The sequence below is a fragment of the Hermetia illucens genome, chromosome 1, assembly GCF_905115235.1.
Source record: "Hermetia illucens chromosome 1, iHerIll2.2.curated.20191125, whole genome shotgun sequence".
Taxonomy (NCBI): domain Eukaryota; kingdom Metazoa; phylum Arthropoda; class Insecta; order Diptera; family Stratiomyidae; genus Hermetia; species Hermetia illucens.
This window is the reverse complement of record NC_051849.1, coordinates 173,943,572-173,965,225: the sequence shown is the minus strand read 5'-3', so window position 1 is coordinate 173,965,225 and position 21,654 is coordinate 173,943,572. Positions and strand designations below refer to the sequence as shown.

The 21,654-nt window shown below is 40.8% G+C and overlaps 3 protein-coding genes across 3 annotated transcripts; 1 reads left to right on the top strand and 2 right to left on the bottom strand.

Annotated features, from left to right (window-relative positions):
• Positions 1-5,525: 5,525 nt before the first annotated feature.
• Positions 5,526-7,334, bottom strand: LOC119646885 (probable cytochrome P450 6a18). Its single transcript, XM_038047518.1, has 2 exons — positions 6,198-7,334; positions 5,526-6,113 (listed from the first exon to the last, which is right to left on the bottom strand). Exons 1-2 carry the CDS (start codon positions 7,285-7,287, stop codon positions 5,698-5,700), a joined length of 1,506 nt encoding a protein of 501 aa, XP_037903446.1. The 5' UTR covers positions 7,288-7,334; the 3' UTR covers positions 5,526-5,697.
• Positions 7,335-13,741: 6,407 nt separating this feature from the next.
• LOC119661111 (probable cytochrome P450 6a14) lies at positions 13,742-15,160 on the top strand. Its single transcript, XM_038070306.1, has 2 exons — positions 13,742-14,833; positions 14,922-15,160. Exons 1-2 carry the CDS (start codon positions 13,765-13,767, stop codon positions 15,017-15,019), a joined length of 1,167 nt encoding a protein of 388 aa, XP_037926234.1. The 5' UTR covers positions 13,742-13,764; the 3' UTR covers positions 15,020-15,160.
• Positions 15,161-19,661: 4,501 nt separating this feature from the next.
• On the bottom strand, positions 19,662-21,438 carry LOC119646698 (probable cytochrome P450 6a14). Its single transcript, XM_038047264.1, has 2 exons — positions 20,208-21,438; positions 19,662-20,101 (listed from the first exon to the last, which is right to left on the bottom strand). Exons 1-2 carry the CDS (start codon positions 21,307-21,309, stop codon positions 19,683-19,685), a joined length of 1,521 nt encoding a protein of 506 aa, XP_037903192.1. The 5' UTR covers positions 21,310-21,438; the 3' UTR covers positions 19,662-19,682.
• Between the last annotated feature and the right edge of the window lie 216 nt (positions 21,439-21,654).

The window sequence follows — 21,654 nt, the reverse complement described above, 5'->3', positions numbered from 1 at the left end:
GGGGACGCTTTGTCGGGCTTCTGTTTTAAAGCATACGTGAGAGGCTTATGGTCCGTGAACATTGTGAACGGCCAGTCTTCTAGGGAGAAGCGGAAGTATTTGATGCTCAGGTACGCGGCGAGCAGTTCCCGATCGTAGGTACTGTAGTTCCGTTGAGCGGATTTCAACCGCTTAGAGAAGAAGCTCAACGGCTGCCAGAGTTGATTTACCTACTGCGGTGTCAGAGGCATCAACAAAAACGGCTAGCGGTGCATCTTGCAGAGGAAATGCCAAGAGTGTAGCTTCAGCCAGTTGTTGACGGGATTTGTCAAACGCGCAGACAGCCTCTTCAGACCACACGATCTTTCGTGTATCCTTAGTTTTGGGGCCAGACAAATACGCGTTGAAAACGGACTGGTGTTGGGCGGCCTTGGGCGGAAAACGACGAAAGAAGTTTAACATGCCCAAGAACCTCCTCAACTCCCTTACTATCTTCAGACGCGGAAAGCCTGCACCTTGTCTGAGTCGGGCTGTTGCGCCGTATTGCACAATCCGAATGTCATCCGGATGAACTCGAAGAGTCCAAAGGGTGTGCATATTGCCGTCTTTGATATGTCTTCTGTAGCTACAGGGATTTGATGATAAGCCTTGACTAAGTCCAAGGTCGAAAAGATGCGGCAATTTGCGAGATGATGCGCAAAGTCGTGGATGAGTGGAATTGGATATCGGAATCTCTACATATGCAACGAGTTGCATTATTTTATGTTGGGTTGAAGGGGGCTCTCCCCCACCCCTTATATGTGAAAGTGAGGATATTTTTTTCACAGAATATAGTCATGCGGAGTATCAAATGAAAAAAAAATAATTTATAATATTGGGTGGAAGATATGCACCCTACAGATATGAAAAAAACCGCAGTGATGCATCTATATAAAATCTAGGACTCAAAATACATTTCATTGAGATATCTGCTTATACAGTTAATAATAGCAGCATTCCAGAATTGGGAGTTAATATAAGTGATAATATTAGACACAATTCTGAAAAGTTTGAAGGCAATCCAACTGTTATTAACAAAGTTACAGAAGGTCAAATTTTTGTATTTCACGTGAATTTATTGCACCTTATGATGTGTATGAACTTATCATTATACAAAATGAACTCATATGAACGACGGAGTTGCAGTTTGGAGACATTTTAAGAAATATTTTGAATTTTTAGCTGCGCATGGATAGTTTCTCGCACATCCTTATACCAGAAGTATCGAGCTAACGGTATTCTGACTTGTTTGTATCTGTTTAGGAGAACTGCTTCCTGTTTGTTAATAGTGTAAAACTCCTAGTGTGAAGGGTATGGAGTTAACTATAATCGATAGGGCACTTTGTAGAGCAAATTATTTGTGAAAATGGAATATTGAAAAGTGAGGCGCAATTGAGTTTTAAATTATTATGCAAATGCAACTCCCGTTCATTCAAAATTCTCCACATAGGGAACGATAAAACCTTTCATACCCCCAGTTTCCCGACTTGCTCAATCTTTTATGCCAACTCAAAAATGTTCAAAATTTTTTGTTGAGTGACGATTTTGATCCCAGGACAGGGGTGATTTCATCGGACGATGGCTGGCATCTCTGCTCTGCAAGTATCATAACCGCAGCTTAGTCTGCATCGACTTCAAAATGCGGCAAGCGTATGAATTATATATATGGGAACCGCCAGGCCTTTAACGATAGCTCATTCGAGCTTAGACACTTACAATTTTGTTTGCGGGTATATAATTTGAATAAATTTAAAGTTGATATAGATGCAGCAAACAAATTAACTCCGCCATGCAATTAACATAGTATGCTGGTCCCAAACCCAGGTAAAGGAGGAGGGTTTGAGGCAACATACTCTGTATTATCCTTAGTAAAACAAAAATAAAATGCTGAGATCAGGGAAAGAGATAAATAGAGTATAGTTGGAGTTATTCCACTATGCTAAATCCTACCTGATCCCGCGACAGGCCGACCATGAAAATGCATACAATGTCGTTACAAGCATGATGATCGGATTAAGTCACAAGCGTAAGCAAGTTAATCCGAACAAAACAAACAAAACAAATATGTGTCTGCGCGCTAAATGTTGGTACCCTAACTGGAAAGACGGAGGAACTCGCAAGAGCCCTTCGGAAAAGGCGCACTGATATCTGCGCTCTGCTAGAAACCCGATGGTCTGGTGCCAAAAGCTGCGACATTAAACGCGAACGCGGTAAAAATGGCTATAAACTCTTCTAAGTCGAACGATTTGATGATCGGCTGATGAAACTCACAATTATATCAGCTGATCGCACTATTCACTTCTTCACCGCGTACGCACCACCGACAGGTCGATCTGATGCTGAGAAAGATGCCTTCTGGCAACTTCTCGATAAAAAGACTTGTCACGTGCCTGCTGACGACTATATTATTATTGCCGGCGACCTTAATGGTCATGTGGGTGAAAAGGCAGACGGTAACAGGTTCCATGGGGGAAAGGGGTTCGGAGCGCGCAATGAGGGTGGCGAGCGTATAATTGATTTCGCGGACACCCATAATCTTGTACTTATGAATACATGGTTCATCAAACGATTGTCTCATCTTCTTACATTTTATAGTGGGAACAGTAAAACGCAAATCGACTATATTCTCATAAGACGTCAACATTCTATCACCGTCACTGACTGCAACGTCGTTCCCAAGGAGACCATCGCACCTCAACATCGGCTGTGAGTGCTGTCCTGCGAATTAAGCCACCGATAAAACTGCGTGAGGAACGCACTGGCTCGCGGCGCATTAATTGGTGGCAATTTGGTTAGAAGAAAGAAGTAACGATCTAGTGGGAGTTTCATGGGGGTTGTGGTTATGCTCAAGCAAGAAGAGACCTTCGGGCCTCGGCGTGGTGTTGCGTTTCAACACGGGTGCCGTACCCATTGGTTCGGTAGAGATTTAGGTGTGTCTTGCACCAGTATGAATGCTAAGCCATGCACTTGGTATAGACTGGTACCGTCGTTACTTGTCTCAACGGGGCTCTGATTGTGGTCACAACATCAATCCGTGTCTTGACAAGACCATGGGATTAAGTCGCAAGACAGGCGCTCACGTAAAACCCTCAAGGACTTAACTGTCAGTGCAACTGAAGTCGAGGAGGCAATAAAACAAATGAAATCGGGGAAAGCCACAGGACCTGACGACATCGCATCTGAGCTCTAGAAAGTGAAGAGCTGGGACCCAACACTGTGGTCAGTGAATTCTTTAATCGGGTTATTCAAGAAGGAAGAACACCATCTGACTGGCAAGAAAGTACCACTGTTCCAATATGGAACAAGAAAGGTGGTCCAGCGGAATGTTCAAATTACCTTCCGATCTGGTTACTTTCCCATACCATGAAGAGTTTTGAACGCATTTTTGACAACCGTATTCGCGAAATCGTAGAAATAACCGTGAGTCAAGCCGGATTTGTCAAAAACTGCGGAACTACTGACGCAATACACGCTGCGCGGTTACTCATGGAGAAACACCGTCAAAAGCATCGCCCTCTTTACATTGCGTTTTTGGATCTAGATGAAGCGTTTGACCATGTGCTACAAGAACTCATCTGGTATGCTTTACGACAACACTTAGTACCAGAAGAACTCGTGCGCTGGATTCAATTGCTCTACGACGATCCGAAAAGCAAAGTTCGAAGTATGGCGGGTGTATCAAGACCGCTTCGTGTCTCTGTCGGTGTTCATCAAGGAAGCGTCCTCTCACCACTCTTCCTGGTTCTTGTTATGGACACCCTCACACGTCACATCCAACGTACAGCGCCCTACACACTGCTTTACGCAGATAATGTTTTCCTAGCATCTGATAGCAAAAATGATCTCGAGCAACTTGTCCAAAAATGGAATGATCGCCCCATGCAACACGGTCTCAGATTGGATCTAAACAAAACTGAATTTTTGACCACTGATTCCCATGAAGTAGCCACAATCACTGTTGGCGGTGATCTGCCCAGAACTGAGCAATTTAAATACCTCGGGTCAACGCTATCAGCCAATGGAGAACTGCGTTATGAAATTGCTTCAGGCATTAACGCAACCTGGATGAAGTGGCGTTCCACAACTGGTGTTCTTTATGATCGACGTATCAACGAACGTCTTAAATCAAAAATCTGCTGCGATGTCGTCCGTCTAGTCGCTCTCTATGGTTCTTAGTGTTGGCCAACTATAAAAGACAATTAACGACGTCTTGCGGTAACGGAGATAAAGAGGTTACGTTGGACTAGTGGTGTCACACGTTTTGATCACATCCGAAATGAGGATAGCCGCGATCGTTATGGAGTTGCACCGATCGTGGAATAGTTGCAAGAGAGGCGTCTTCGATGGTATGGTCACGCAATTCGTGCTAACAAGAATTCGCTTGCCAAGATTAGTCTAAGTATCGAAGTCGATGATACACAACCAAAAGGCAACAGTGGCTTGATCCGCTGGATGGGGATTTAAAAGCCTCGCGATTGCATCCAGATCAAGCATTTGATAGGGCCAAATGGCGAAGCCGAACACAGCAAGCCAACCCCGCTTGTAAACGGGACAAAAGCTGAAGAAAAAAAGAAAAGAAAGAAATGCAGCAAACAAATTCAGTCGGGCAGCACGCTCCTGACCTGCGATCAAAACCGTCAACCAAGAAAAAAAATTGAAAATATTGGACATTCGTCCAAAAAATACAATAACATGTGCACTACATAATACATACATACAAAGGGGGAGGGGGTGTAAATTGTAAATTTCTTTCCACCAAATATAGCCATGTGGGATATCAAATGAGAGGCCTCAGTTAGTACTTTTCGAAGCCAGTCTTCGTTTTGACATTTATTGAAAAGGTGGGGAAAATTCTGAAAAAAAACAAGAAGCTACCACTGTATGGTGTTTGGACTAAGGCACCGATATCTGTTCAAATCAATCAAGTTAATAATAGTATATTACTATGCTTTTTAGTAATTGACTTGCAAACCCCCTTAAGTTCATCCTCGAATCATGAAATTTTGCATAGGCTATAACGTAGAGCACGATCGTCCCAAATGCGTTGGAAATCGAATTGTTACAAACAAAGTTATAATAGGTCAAAGTTCTCGCTACTAAACAAATTCAAGACTTTCAATGTCATCACGTGAAAGCAGACATTCTCATACAATATATTCATATATTACGTACTAGGTACTAATTGGCAAATCTCCACTCAAATGTTTTTAAAAAACAAATACACAAAACCTTTCACACCTGAAGCGTGCAGCTGAAAATGATCACAGAAGCTGTAAAAGGTATCAATTTTAAGGAAGAATGACTTATCTCTTTGTGACTCTATCTTTTTCGAATTCTGAAAAAAGCTCTTGAGTTATGTTTTAGTAGATATTTGAGCATTCACAGCACTCCAATAAGCTTTCGGTATGCGGAGAAAAGTTTTCCTACGATAGAAGCTTAAATAGAGAAATGCAAATACACTTTGGTAATCAAAAGTAAACAAAGTAAAAATTGAGAAAAAAGTCCAATTTATATATATTTGATAAGCCTTGATATCTTAATCAATACCACAGTTCAATAGTTGTAATTGGTATGATCTAACTTTCTTATGAATGGTGAAATACATTGCAACGGTATGATCATAAAAATGTTTGCCTTATCTCGAGTATGTTTGCCGACTCAATTGACAATGAATTAGTGTCAAATTCTCTTAACTTCTAAAAACAAACCACCCTTTGGAGATAATATCCCTTTATAAGGATCAAAAACCATGGGAATGGGAGTTTTAGGGCAAGGAGAAAACTGAAAATTTTTCAGTAATTCTATTAAACCGATTCGAGTTTGCATCTTTCCGAAGCGGAATCCCACACAGTTTCTAGGACCCTCCCCAAAGGCTAAAAATGACATTGGATGCCGTTTTTTCTCTTCCTTCGGCGTGAATCGTTCTGGATCAAATACATCTGGATTTGGATATATTTCAGGATCATGTTGAATTGTATACGATGGAACGAAAACTTCCTTTCCCTTCTCAATTATCAAATTCGAATTTGGTACCGGATAATCACGGACAGCTTTTCTGATCAAACCTAGAATTGGCGGATATTTTCGAAGCGTTTCTGAAAAATAATGAAATGAATTTCGAGAATCGGAATCGGGTAAATTTTCAATTATGATTGCAGTTGAAGCAAACTATGTATTACCCTTTATTATCATTTCTAAGTAGGTCATTTCTTGCATTGCCTCATAAGTCAATTTGTTATTGTGTTTCTTCAGAACATCATTGATTTCCTGTCGACTCCTCTCCTGAATATCTTGATTCAGAGCTAGTTCATACAAACAAAATATCATTGTAGTCGAAGATGTTTCAAAGCCAGCGACAAAAAACAGGAAAGCTTGTGCAGCCATTTCTTCCAAAGTCAGCCTTCTTGAAGTTTCAGATTGTCCAACATTTTTTTCCACATCTTTGTTTATTTGAATTAATAAATCCATAAAATCATTGCGTTGCACGTTATTTTCCTCGCGATATTGAATAGTTTTCCGCACCGTTTCGATGAAAAATTCAGTCACATCTTTCCCTATAGTGCGTATCTTTAATTTTCGCGCCAAATTGGGGTATATGGTTACTAAGAAATGCACAATAGGATTAAGGTTCGGCTCTTCGGCAACTTTTCTTCCATAGTGACGGAATATGAAATTAGGATCCTTCAAACTATCACACTCAATTCCGAATGCGTAAGTTCCGATGACATCAGTGGTGTATCTTCCCAGCAAATCTTTCAGTTGTGTTTCAGATTCAGTCCTAACAATATCGCTCATAGTATTAGCAAATCTCTCAGCTACCCCTACGACAGTCGAGAACATATACTTCATTTTTCCAGAAGTGAATGTGGGAGATAATTTTGAACGTACAAATTTCCACTTTTCACCATCCAAATTGAACAGACTCGCCGACAAGGGATCAAAGTCTTCATTCACATACATTCCGCGGTCATGAAAACTGCTAAAGTCTTTCACCAAAATATTCTGAATAAGATCAAGCTGTATCAGTAAAACAACTGGCTTCGCAATGAAGTACACTCCAACGAACGGAGACTTTTCTTTATATTTATAAGCATCCCTCATAAAGTCGGGGAACGAGGTCATTTTTAAGGGTAAGTTGCCCAACGGAAAAGAAGGCTCCATGTATACCACTCCGCGTTTTTTCCAATATGTGTATTTCCATTTGGCAATAATATAGATTAGTGTTATGGAAGTAACCACAAATAAAAAGGTAAACGATAACAAATCCATATTGGTCAAAATAACGCGCTCATCAATTATTCGATTTCAAACGCAACTATAATATCTTTAGTGCACGAGCGTGCTTAGTACGCTAAATGAAGTTAGCGCTGTATGGGAGGTAACTGAGAATTATTCAAGAGAGAGCTTAGTTTCCCTTAGTGAATTGGAGCTTTCAAAATCTGGGGAAACAACTTGCAACTGATTATTACTTAGAAGGTTTCGCTCGAATTGAGAACATAAGTAGAAATATCTCTTCATGAGTATACTACAAACCATTGAGGGTGTAATGTAAGCCAAATTACCTATTTGTCATTAACGATGTCTACCCCCGAATTCTTTTGACCAAGACCGATTGACGTTAAATTTGAATTTAACTAGAGCATAGTAGAAACAAGTCGAGAAACCGGAAGCTGGACGCTTCAGCTATGAAAGGTGTTGTGTATTCCTTTTATAAAGACATTTGAGTGTGCATTTTTCCCATTGGTACCTGCCACGTTTCCAACGAATGTTAAAATTAAGTCTGGCTTCGGAAACCGTCTCCGAAAAAAATGCGTGTGACGAGCAGACAGACAGACATTAAACTGATTTTAATAAGGTTTTGTTTTACACAAGACGAAAGTTATATAGTGTTGATGCGCGTTTTTTCTTTGGAGGCGAATGCGACCCCTCCTTGCGGGTACGAAATTTAATTAAAAATAGCCGTAGAAATCGATTAAATCTAAACAGAAAATGTTTCATAGATTGATGATCAAACATATGGGGTTTTCTTTGAAAAAAGCATGCTTTTAAGGTGTTGCGTCAAAGAAAAGCTTAATAGAATCGATTGAATTCCGTCCTAGATTGACTGTCCGTCCTCTTTTTTAACGTTTTGTGTAAAACAAAACCTTATTAAAATCGACAGACAGTGGGTCTGTCTGTCACACATTTCACACATTTTCTACAAAATGGCTAAACCGATCCAAACGAAATTTTGTGGACAGATTGAAGCTATGAAATCCCACGCACACAGAGAGTGACATCAATTTAGGTTGAGTTTAAAAGGGGCAAAGGGGGGATTTAAAAAAAAATCACCGCATATAGTCGTATAGGGTAACAAATGAAAGGTCTCGGTTAGTACTTTACGAAACTGATATTAGTTTTGACGTGAATTGTAAATGGCGCGAGTAACCAATCAACATGTACGCATTTAAAGTGACACAGGACTCATTTTCGGAAACTATCCAACCCAAAAATACTAAAAAAAATCAGGGTGGTGAACTTAGATGAAATGTAGGCCTCAAAACATGTACCATTTCAATATCTGCTCGAATAAACTTACCAACTTTTAGAAATTGACTGAAAAACTCCCCTTAAGTTCGTCCTAGGAATACCAAATTTTGAAGCAGCATAGAGGGCAATATATATGGTATACGCATGCAAGTGGGCAAGTCACTGCCCCGGACTGAACTGAGCGATTTAAGTATCTCCAGTCAATGCTATCAGCCAATGGAGAACTGCGTTATGCTCCTCACATAGGGAAACACGAAACCTTTACCTACATGAAGCGTCAAGCTTCCGGTTTCCCGACTGGTTTAAGGCTGAAGATAGAAATTTAGAAAGACATTCTCGCGCCAGGTTTCAGCATGCAATGTCAAGCTTCCGGTTTTCCGGCTGGTTCAAGACTGAAGATAGAAATTTATAAACACACTCTCGCACCAAATTACAGCAATATGTGAAATTCTCACCCAATGAACCCCTCCCCCCCCCACTTTCCCCTTCATCATTGCGCTTGGATCCGCCTGAAAGCATTACTTCGCGAAAAGGACTGCGCTTTAAGCGAAGACTTTTCCAAGCTCCGTCTGAACCCTTTTGATTGCGGAGTCCACCGCACACCTCAGGTGTGCAACCACATTCAAGGCAAATCATCTAACCCGAATCATGGCAGACATTTCTTGTAACCACCATGACAGCAGTTGAGTCAGGTGGTAGCTAATCTCGCCGTTTCGTTGCTGAATCCGTTCCTCCACACAAGGAATAATTGTATGGACCAAGCAAGCTCTCTATTTATCCCTTTTCGGGTAGTTTCTTTCCTCGGGTAGACAGCGTGCCTCACTTAGCAAGCTTCGTTAGCGTACACTTCAATATCTTCAGATTGTTTTGTGACTACAACCACGGCTAGATAATCTGCAAAACCAATTTTCGTGGCCTCCTTTGCCACGCGAAGGGCAAGAACCCCATTGTATATCACATTCTGCAACAGAGGACCCAGCACTGGTAGTCCTGCTATGACGGTGTAGTGCTTAGCTCCTTCATCCATATTGTACCCAGCTATTCTCTGCGAGAAGTAAATTTCAAGGAGTTTAGTTAGAAAACTAAAGATATCTGTTTCAGCCGAAGACCTTTTTATCTACTTCCAACAGGGTCAATCGAATACATTTTTCAAGGCCAATATTATCATGCCACATCGTTTATTAGAGGTCATCACGTCTTGCTTTAAAACTACGTCTATGATGCCGATCGTTGAGTGGGCTTGACGAAAACGAAACTGTCACTACGATAGGGCATTCCTATATTATATGGTAGGACGAAGTGTATTTTAGATGACCCTATTGGGCATCCTTCCCACCGTGTCTACAAGGCAAATCGGGCGTACGATAATGGATGTTCCGGTTGCTCATTGAGCTTTGTTAGCAATACCTCTCTAGTACTCTGTCATGCTTGCTTCAAATTAAGTAAGTTTAAAGGCTCTATTGGAAACAGCATTTAAATGGGGAGCTTTATTACCAGCAATTCTCTTCCTCAGTTACTGCAAGTAGACGAATCTTTTGAAAAACTTTAAACGTCAAACGATTATTTATAAATTTACTTTATGCATCGACACTATATCGAGAAAAAGATGCGGGTAGGTCACTTTTAATGTTCACCTTCTAATCTTCTTCATAATAACCATTTATGCTGCTCTCCAGGGGTTTTGATCTGACGCCGTGCAAAGTTCCTTAAAGCACATTCGCTTATTGGTTTTGTAGATAGTCCGCATATCCTTCTTGCTCGGAAACATGCAGCCGGGAACTGCGGGATTTCTTTGTTGCACCAACAGTTTGACCCCAGTTTGACGACTTCTCACACGACAGCATGGCATGCTCTCGCTATGCCTTTTGAAACACAATTGGTATCATCTCTTTACTGCATTTCCTTCAAATGTTTTCACGGATCACTGATTTCCAACGCCTTGGGAATGCTTCTCGCTGTATGACCTATCCTCGATCTAAAGCGAAGTTGCGTGGTGGTCGCTGTGAGTATAATGCTCACTGGCGAACCAGACCATTCCCATCGTTCAATGTGGTACTCACATACTATATGTCAAAGCGACGATTGATTTCGGGCCTGTCCCGTGAAAAGTGGGTATATTTAATCAAATGGACGAAGTCAAACTTCGTGAAGGCTTCGAACAAAATGCGGTCAGTGGTATAAATAGTTCAGCTGCCCCAATCTACAGTCCACACATTGAAATCGACTGCTGTAATTTCGACTTCTTGCATCCGAGACTAGTATACCTAACATTTCTTCGAATTGTGCCACCGTCGTGCTCAGTGGAGCATAGCAACTATATATTAAGATGTCACCTATTTTATGCTACAACGAATCCGGCTTCCGCAAAGCTCTTAACTTGCCAATTGTATTTTTATGCGAAGCCCCGTCGTCAGTGTCGCGATGATACTGGCCTATTATGGTCGATTCGAATCTCTTCTAATAGATGGTCTGTGAAACTAGGTCTTGTGCTGCTCATGTAATGTGTTTTATGTAAAATAAAACTTTATCAAAAGCGATTCAGTTCCTGCCTGTCTGTCTGTCTGTCACACGCACTTTTCTCTAAGACGGCCTGACCGATCCGAACGAAATCCGGAGGAGAGATGGGTACTATGAAATCCCACGCATATAGTGAGGGGCATAAATTTAGGTGGGGGAGTGGGGGGGTGGCGGGGGTACAGGGAAAGGGTCTCCATGCAAGCAAATGGAGGATGTAAAATTTTTTTTCCATCGAATTTATTCTTGCGGGGTATCGAATGAAAGGTATCAATTAGTACTTTCCGAAATCGTATTGACTTAAAGTAAGACATGACCGATTTTCGGAAAATACCTAACCCAAAGATCTGAAAAAACAAGGGCCTAGCACTTAAAATATGTCCGATTTTGATATAGCTATCTTTTAGAAATTGACTAAAAACTTCTTCTAAGTTCACCCTGGGAAACCCATTTGGGCCTAATTTTGCATAGAAGACAGTATAGTGCATACGCATGTGCTATATGAAAGTTCGAACAGTTCAAACTTATCAATTTCGCGCGAATCTACTGCATCTTAAGCCATGGGAATAAGATGTTGAAGTCATAATTATCGAGTATAATTGAGACTCGAGTGAAATATTAAAATTGCATTCATGAAAAATCTACTTCTCTTCAGCCCTTTTTATGATTTTGTTTTACAAAACATTATTAAAATCGATTCACTGTCTGTGTGTCTGTTTGTGTGTTACACGCACTTTTCCCAGAAACGATCGTAGCGATTGACACTAAATTGGGTGGAAAGGTGTGAAAGCATGTACTGAGATACATCGTTCGATGTGGAAGTTATGAAGGGGTCCCCATATATGCAAAGGAGGGCTGTAACATTTTTTCATCGAATGTAGTCATGTGGGGTATCAAATAAATGGTCTCAATTAATACTTTCCCTCATTCTCAGAAACTACCGACCAGAAAAATCAAGATGCTGTCTCTATATGACATATAGGCTCCGGAAGTCCCCTTAAGTTTATCTTAGATCCGTAAAATGCATTAATATAGGCTTTAGCGCTGGAAAGTTTGGTGGAAATGGTACTATTATTGACAGAGTTAGGTCACGGTTGCCTCTTTTACGTCAAATTGATACTCACTAAAAGATGAAATGTCAGTCCTACACCGTATTGAATATCAGGTACGTTCAACGTAGATACGCTACGAGCTATGTATAAACGAAACCATTGTGTACCCGAATACTATTCCCATGAAAAATCAACTGTCTCGCTGGATTTACGTCGATACCTGTCTCGTGGTCCTTATCTGATGGTCTTCTTAAGACATGGACTTATGCTGTGATCACAATTAACGATTAACAAAATCTTTTACACCTGGAACGCGGAACTTCCGGTTTCCTGACTTGTTTCATTGTATCCAAGGCTGACCTAAATATCCAATCCGATTTATTTCAAGAGCATTGAACCTATTATTATGAAATTTTGGGAATGTGTTCTGTGAGTCCCTTTACATACAATGAGAGGGATGATCCTAATATAAGCTGCAATAATGTCCTTTGGACAACTCAAAGCACCTGCCACGGATATCATCTGTCCATCGATGCTGAAGGAGGATACAGAGTACTTATGCTTAGAAATATTTCTCTAGTATTCGCACTGGGTTACGTGCCTACCTCTTGACAGAAGGTTAAGGTAGCTCTTATACGTACGTCTGGGAAAGATGACTGCTGAACTCTAGCCCTTCTGATAGGTCACTTTAACGTCATTCTCGCTGGTTGAGGTACACGTTCGCAAGAAGGCGCTAATGTCACAACGAGTAAATCAAATCCAATATCCAATCCAACAAGATTTTATGAGTCTACTTTTAACTTCTTGGTTGCAAATTTAGAGGATGCAAATTTGGAAGGCAAGTACGCAGGGGGATTTTCATGGCCATTGAAAGAGCCAATGTCTGTGCGCCTTTCCAAAAACTTCGTGACGCCCTCAGAGAGGATGGGGTCGATGAAACTTCAATTAACTGCATTCATGCTATGCTACTCGCAAAAACTCCCGCTAGTTCCTCTATTGTTACCTGCACTTCTATGTTCTTTGAAAACGTTGTTCCATCAATGTTCATTAATGCCAAGAGTGATTCAAAACGCACCATCCAAAGGAGTCCGGGAGTTGCTTCGTGGACGTTGGCCATCTGAGGTTTTGGAAGAGATTATCCGAGATCAAGAGTTTTTAATATACTAATCATGAGTTGTTCTAATTTTGAGGGGAGGAGTTAGGCTACACGACAGTGTTGCCAAGATATCGAATAATCATTCCCTTCTTGCTCAAGAGCCCTAATACAATTCTTTTCTGGTGGTGCTTCGTATATGGACATTACAGAACTTATAAGATTTATAAAATCTGCAACTAGCTTTGCCTAAGTTTTATGTATTATTACCCAAAAGATCACTACTTGAATCATTCACTATGGGGTGTAGTTCATATTTCTGGGAATATCGACTTTTGTTAATAAGTAGTTGTTGTTGCGATTTAAATTTAAAACAACGAGAATTTTTGCTGAGTCCCATATAAATACAAAACCCTAATCGAATATTGAAAAAAATAGCAGAGAAGCATGGAAAGCTTCATTACAGCTTTGAAGAATGCATGGAGATCACATTCGCTACGCTCAGAGAGGAAAAGTTAGTTTCGTTCTAGCTTTACGAAAATTTGCACGCTACGCAGAATGGATCTGTTGACTATAGGTGTTCTAGCAATAATAGCTCTAGCTACCTTAATTTATCTTTACTTCAAAAAGAGATTTTCGTATTGGGAGAACCGCGGAGTGGTACATCTTAAACCTTCATTTCCTCTGGGCAATTTGTCCTTAAAACAACCCCATTTCACGGAATTTATGATTGATATCTACAAATATAAAGGTGGAACACCTCTTGTTGGTATATATTTCGTGACAAAACCGATCGTGATACCCATCGAGCTTGATCTCATTCAGAATATTTTAGTAAAAGATTTTAGTAGCTTTCATGCTCGTGGAATGTATGTGAATGAAGTGGACGATCCCCTGTCTGCACATATGTTTAGTTTGGATGGTGAAAAGTGGAAATCCATACGGACTAAATTATCTCCCACTTTCACTTCCGGCAAAATGAAATATATGTTTTTAACGGTTGTAGCGGTAGCGGAAAGATTTTTGGAAACTTTGGGCGATAGCGTGAAACTTGAATCCCAGTTGGAAGTGACCGACTTGCTAGGACGATTTACAACTGATGTTATCGGATCTTGTACATTTGGCATTGAGTGCAACAGCCTAAAAGACCCTAATTCTGAGTTTCGCCAATATGGAAAGAAAGCTTCAAGTGAACCACCTATGCCTCTTATCATGCACATGCTAGTGTTACTATATCCTGATTTGGCACGAAAGTTGCACTTGAGGGCATTGCGAAAAGATGTTACTGATTTCTTTTTGGATACAGTACGAAGCACCGTAAACTACCTCAAAGAAAATAATATTCAACGCAATGATTTCATGGATCTACTCATTCAAATCAACAATAATCCAAATGAAGCTGATAAGATATCGTTGGAAGAAATGGCTGCGCAAGCTTTTCTGTTTTTCATTGCCGGCTTCGAGACTTCTTCTAGTGTGATGACATTTTGCTTATATGAATTGTCTTTAAATCAGGATATTCAAGAAAAAGCAAGAGAAGAAATTACCCAGGTTTTGATAGACCACGATGGTAAACTGACATATGAAGGAATGCAACAAATGACTTATCTTGAGAAGATAGTGAATGGTACTCAATCTTACATTTTTAGATAAATTATTCCCATTTCCCAAATTTATCAATGACTTTTAAATTTATTTTAAATTTTCTTCCACAGAAACCCTTCGCAAATATCCTTCACTTCCATTTCTAATAAGGAGTACTGTCCGCGACTATGCAATGCCAGATTCGAACTTGGTAATCGAAAAAGGATGATTTTCATCCCAGTTCACAGTATTCAACATGACCCGGATATATATCCAAATCCTGAATTATTCGACCCAGAACGAATGTCAGCGGAACAAATGAAAAGCCGTCACCCGATGTCCTTTTTAGGTTTCGGAGATGGCCCAAGAAATTGTATTGGAATGCGTTTTGGAAAAATGCAAACTAAAATCGGTTTGATAGCTTTGTTGAGAAATTACCGTTTTACAACATGTTCAAAAACACCGGATCCAATAGTTTTTGATCCTATTAAAATGGTACTTACGTCAAAGGATGGGATGTACTTAGATGTGAAAAAAATATGAACAGCGTGTATTTCAAATTCTGTATACATAATAACAAATTGATATTAGGGTCCCTACCGTTAAAAAAAAATAAAGACTTTTAATCATAACTAAGGAGTGAATTATTCGTACTTGGGAGACTTGTTATATTCTATGCAGTCTGCCATTGCGTTGTTGATGGAAGCAGAAGGTGTTGCAAGCTAGTGTATATCGCATAACGGAGGAGCTTGCAAGTGGTAACAAACGGGACGTTAAAGATAGCCTTCTCACCCTCAATAACGGGCAGCGGAAAAGGAGGAATGGTCCCTTTACTATAATTCTAAATCACATAACATGGGTGTATTTGTAAGATTCGGACCCAAACCGCTACCCCAGACATAAGGGAAATGATTTTTTTCATCAATGCCTTCAAACAGAGTAAAGCCACTGAACTTGACGCCCTTCTACGAAACTGTGTCTTGCAGCTCCTGCTTTATCTGTAGAGTTACTGCTTCGACTAGTTTGCAAGCTCTAGGAATCTAAGTGTTTACTAGAAGGGGATGATGGCTCAGATATCGAAGAGGAGCGCCCGATCACATTAGCACCCTTCCGACCATTGCAGAGTAGTATGCGGAGTTTACAACTCTACTGTACGGGTTTTTTATCGATTTTGTCGAAGCTTTCACAGCGCGAATGGAGGGGTATTATAATCAGCGCGAAATATTACGGTTTCAGGCCGAGGATTATGAATTCAATATTCCTAAAAGCTATCTGGCGTCCCGGCCTATGCCATCGCGCCATTTTTGGCAGGGTCTCTCACATCTTCCTTTTCTACCATAGATATTGCACTTACATACTTTCCGGGCTGGATCATCCTAAACCATACGGATTAGGTAACGCGCCCAATGCAACCTGTTGAGCCGGATATTATCAACAACAAGGCGGTCATGCCATCGCTCATAAATTTCATCGTTATAGAGGCTACGATTCATCCATCCTTATGTCGGAGGCAAAAATTCTCCGGAGAATTCTTCCCTCGACGCGGTCAAGAGTTCATAATTTTTCTTTCTAAGAACCCCGTCTCAGAGGGCCATCCCGAGTCACATGATACCAAACAGCCTGCGGAGCGGATTGCGGGTAAGAGCCACTGTATCCCTTGCAGACTCGTGTCTGATCGTCCTTCTCGTATGTACGTGAGGACCGCACCCAACGGAGCAACTGAAATCAGCTCGGTGCGAAGAACCGGAATGAAATCTTTACATCAGTCAACTACCTTCTACATGCAACACAACACATATGACATCACGAATCAACACTAACACAAAACACACAAGTGGTAGCTCACGACCGCTAGGGCCGTGCGCCCATCATACTGTCAATGAAGCAGCAAGTATGATACTGGTGACCAACTTCGGTAATCAAATACCAAGAATATATTTTCTAATTCAGTAGACAATAAAGTATTTGACATTAAGACGGCGTTGGTGGCCCTGCCCGTCCGAGAGCAATACTGTCTGTCCGATGTTTTCATCCCAAGTTGCTGGACCACAGTCCTCTCCAGGATCCTACCAATGAATAGATATGGCGCTTTACGTTGAGGATTACTATTATCTTTCTCTGGCAACTTCAGGAGCACAACATCCCTGAACTGTTCCTTGTACGATGATATACTTCGCCTGTAAAACGAGCCTAAATTAGTCGATATTATCGAGTTGGTTAACTTTAGATTGACAGCGCGCGCTTGGAAATTTCTTTCTCAGGACTTCCCTCCGCTCATTATATAGGTATTCATCCACCACGTGGCATGCTTATGAGTCCTCCCTACAGACTTCCTCAAGATATTATTGTTCACGGAATACATGCACTCATTCAACAATTCAACCGTCATCCGTTGACAAAAGCACATACTCAGAAAGGTCGGCTAGTTCCTCCATCGGAGCAATATATTCCTCTTAATTACACTAATTCCCAACCCCCTCTCCCCCCGCCGGATCGTCTAAATGAGATTCATACCCTATTGAGCAGCACGACCTCAATAGGTGTATGATCACTAATATTGCGTCCATGCAACAATCTCCATGACTGGAGGAACGCCTTTGCTGCAGCTGATACTGTCGATATCACTAGCGTCTATGATTGAGACACGCACGCTAACTCATTAGTGAGACTCCCTTCACGGGCGCACTCAAGAAGCGTACCATTAATGACAACGGCCGTCTTGGCGAGCTCCCACTTATGTTCGGGGACCTTCGGATTCTTCACGAGCTTCTTTCGGTTCATTTCGGAGGGCACCCGTAAAGCCACCCTCCTAAACTTTAACGAGTATTACTTATTCATAGCATTTGCGAAGGAAAGCAGCTCTCCCGCCCTGCACCTGAAGATCCTTAGGTAGTTTTCGAAAAATGGTTTACCTTGTGTCCGTAGCCTGACTCTAGCTCGAGCTGGGCAATCAGAAATGAAATTCTCGGGAGTTTCTCTTTTTTTTCCACTGCTTCGGCATTGTGAATTGTAAGGTATGCCGAGTTTGGCGGTATGGTGCCCCATAGCAGAGTGCCTTTGCCCGCGATTCTCACGATTGGATTTTGCCATAGAGGTGCTAAATCCTTCTTGACTTCGCACAGTAAGTAGGCAGTAGTAGTGCGTAGGTTTGTTTGACCCGCTATTCCCGATTTTGGGAATAATGTCGCCTACATATGAACTCATATTTCATTGGTACATCAATTCATTTGGAACCAGTGTTTCGATCAATTTTGACTATCCTGTCATTTTGATTTGACCTAGATTATTTCATCTTAATTGCAGTTTTGTTTCTTTCCAACCTAATAATCTAAATGCTTCCCTTTTAAGGCAGCATCCAGTAACTTCGCTAACAGTCCGTTTCTAAAATTTTCCGACATAGTATGTTAGCCATTGCCATTCCTCATTCTACTACTTTACTTTATGCCTTTCACTATTCGATACCAGATTTCAGGGTAGAACTATAGTATTTGAACATTATATGTGCCGCAGCAATGAATAAAGTACGGACGAAATAATTACGTTTTCTTTGTGTATATCTCGATACCGAAATCATTTCTTGCACTAGGATTGCTTTTCGGTACAAAACTTCGCAATACTTAGCATGTATGCGTCCATTTACTGCTCAGGTCCCGTAGTTCGCTTCTGAAATTTTCATAACTTTGCTGTACCTTGTGCTTCCTTCGAAAGCTTTGGTTACTATTTACTTCCAAAATTAATTAAAGTTTCCAAGCTAAAAGAGTAGTTTACCCCAACACTGCTACTGCCACACTCTCCATTCAATGAGCTCTAAGCTTTCGATTTTATGATGGCTTGTATGCTCTATTAATGGCTCTTTAAACCAACCCCAAAGGTTAGCGGACACAGTACTGCTTTGTGACTTAGATTCATTGCCTTTGTCCCTCCCCAAATAATGTGAAACGAATTCAGCTAAAGTTTTCATTCTAAATTTCAGCTTAACCCAATATAGACAACAGTAACCATTTTTCTTGAGTTGTTAAAAGTAAGAAGTCAATTTTAATATCGGAAATGATAGTCAGTTTAAAGAAACTAAATGAAGGGACATGGACTCGGCTTAGATTTAAAAATTCTTCTTGCGTGAAAAAAAGCGTGAAATCCAACTATCTCATCATCATCGACGGCGCAACAGTCAATATCCAGTCTAAGCCTCTTAATAAGGAACTCTAGACATCCCGGTCCACCAATTCGATATCCAGAAAAGATGTCTGGCATACTGGCCTACGTCATCGTTCCATCTACCAGGTCTTCTTTTTCAACTTTATAGACTTTTCGGGCTGGATCATCCTCACTCATGCGAATTAGGGGACCCACCCACCGCAACCTATTGAGCCCCGCGTTGGACTCATACTGGTGATTAATAACTCATATTTCAGCTGAAAATCATAATTAGTTCTGCATCTACAAAGTGAAAATTTCCATTAACAAGAGCAAGGGGAACTTGGTCAGCGCACAGGCCTGACTCTGGTACGTACTATGAACGGAAGGCGGAAGTGGCAGTGAATAGATCATACATTGAGGAAGGACGACAATTGCAGTGCGAGTTACGCCATGCAGTGGGATCCACCTTCCCAAGATGACCCAGAAGTGGGTTGCCCCAAAGGCACTTGGCGCAGAACAGCAGAGAAGGAGAGCGGGCGTCTCGGGACATCGTGGGGGGAGTGGACGTGCATCTCAGGAAGCCGCGAACGATGGCGTGTAGGTATGGTTGACGCGCTACACCCCACCAAGCGGTAAACGGGAACCGCATATATATTGTATAACAAGAGTAGATGGCAGTTACAATGTCACTCCAAAAGTAAGGACTTAAAATTAAAAAGAAAAGACACAATTATCACTAAATGCAATTATATTTCCTAAATTCTCTCAACTTTCAGGAATAATTTTGAACCTTTCGGAGAAATTATCCCTCTAAATGTTTCGAAGACCATGGGAACAGGTGTTTTTTCACAAGTTTTAAATCGATAATTTTTTAACAAAGTTGTCAAACCAATTCTGGTTTGCATTTTTGCAAAACGCTGTCCCACACAATGCCGTGGACCATCACCAAAGGCTAAAAACGACTCAGTATGCCGATTTTTCACTTTTTCGGGAGAAAACCGATCTGGATCAAATTTTTCAGGATTTGGATATATTTCAGGATCATGATGAATTCTATGAAGTGGAATAAACACTTCCATCCCCTTTTTAATCACTACTTTTGTGTCTGGAACGGGGTAGTCCCGAACAGCTTTTCTAATCAAAAATCCGATTGGTGGATATTGGCGAAGTGTCTCTGAAAAACCGAGTTAGGGTTATTGATTAGTCCAACGTTTTAGCTTAAATGAAGTGTATAATTTTCGAAAAGAATTAAGTAAAGAAGGCAGATATGAGAATATTACCCTTTATTGTCTGGTCAACGTATGTCATTTCTTTAATTGCTTCGTATGTCAAATTTCCATTGTATTTTGTCAAAACACCATTGATCTCTTGCCTACATTTCTCCTGGATATCTGAATTTAAGGCTAATTCATACAAGCAGAATACCATAGTCGCAGACGACGTTTCGAAACCGGCGACAAAAAATAAGAATGCTTGAGCGGCCATATCCTCTAAACTCAATTTTTTGGATGTTCCAGCCCCTTCGCCACTCTCGTCGGAATCTTTATTTATGTCAATTAATAAATCCATAAAATCATTTCTTCGAATATGATTTTTCACACGATAGTCAATGGTCTTACGCACTGTTTCTATAAAAAAGTCCGCAACATCCTTGCGGACCGCTCTCATATGTAATCTTCGTGCCAAATTTGGAAAAGCTCCGACAAAAAGATGTCTAAATGGAGAAACCTCACTGACCTTTCTTCCATAATATCGAAAAATGAAATTAGGATCCTCTAGGCTATTACATTCGATTCCAAAAGCACAAGATCCAATTACATCAGTTGTAAATCTTTCCAACAAGTCTATCACCTCCACCTCAGGTTCTACTTTAATAAGATTCGCCAGAGTATAGTTGAAACGCTCGACGACCTCTACCACAGTTGAAAACATAAACTTCATTTTCCCAGAAGTAAACGTTGGAGATAATTTCGTTCGGACAGCTTTCCATTTTTCGCCATCTAAATTAAACATATGAGCGGACAAGGGATCATCCACCTCATTCACATACGCCCCGCGATCATGAAAACTGCTGAAATCTTTCACTAAAATACTTTGGATAAGATCAAGGCTTATCGGCACTGCCACTGGCACGGCGAATAAATACACTCCCACGAGTGGAGTTTGCTGCTTATATTTGAAAGCATCCACGAAGTACTTCGAGAAGTGTATCTTCTTGAATGGAATGTTTCCCAACGGGAAGGAAGGTTCCAAATACTGCACACCACGAACTTTCCAGTACGAATATTTCCATTTGAAAATTAAATAGACAAATGTTATCAATACAATCACAGCGGAACACGCAATAGATAAACAATCCATTCTCACGCAATTTAGACGCATACTAAAGTTTGAATACGTGGCGAGTGTCGCTCTTACTAGCCATACGTAATATTGGGAATATAATCTTACCCCACCCAAGCAATTATCGAAACAGAACTTGCGCAAGGCATAGCAACATTAGTCATACTTAGTTTGAGAGATATAGATACTTCTGTTGGCCCGGGTTCTCTTGGTTCGGAGTTTGTGGGAATAAACTAATGAAGGGTTTCTGCGCACTTAAAACTCATGAGTTTTAATTAACCAAGAATTATTAACAAGACGATTGTCAGTGGCAAAGGATGTTTTGTATCCTCTATCAAAAATTATTGAGGAAGAAAAGGAACAAACACTTTTTCTCGAAATCTT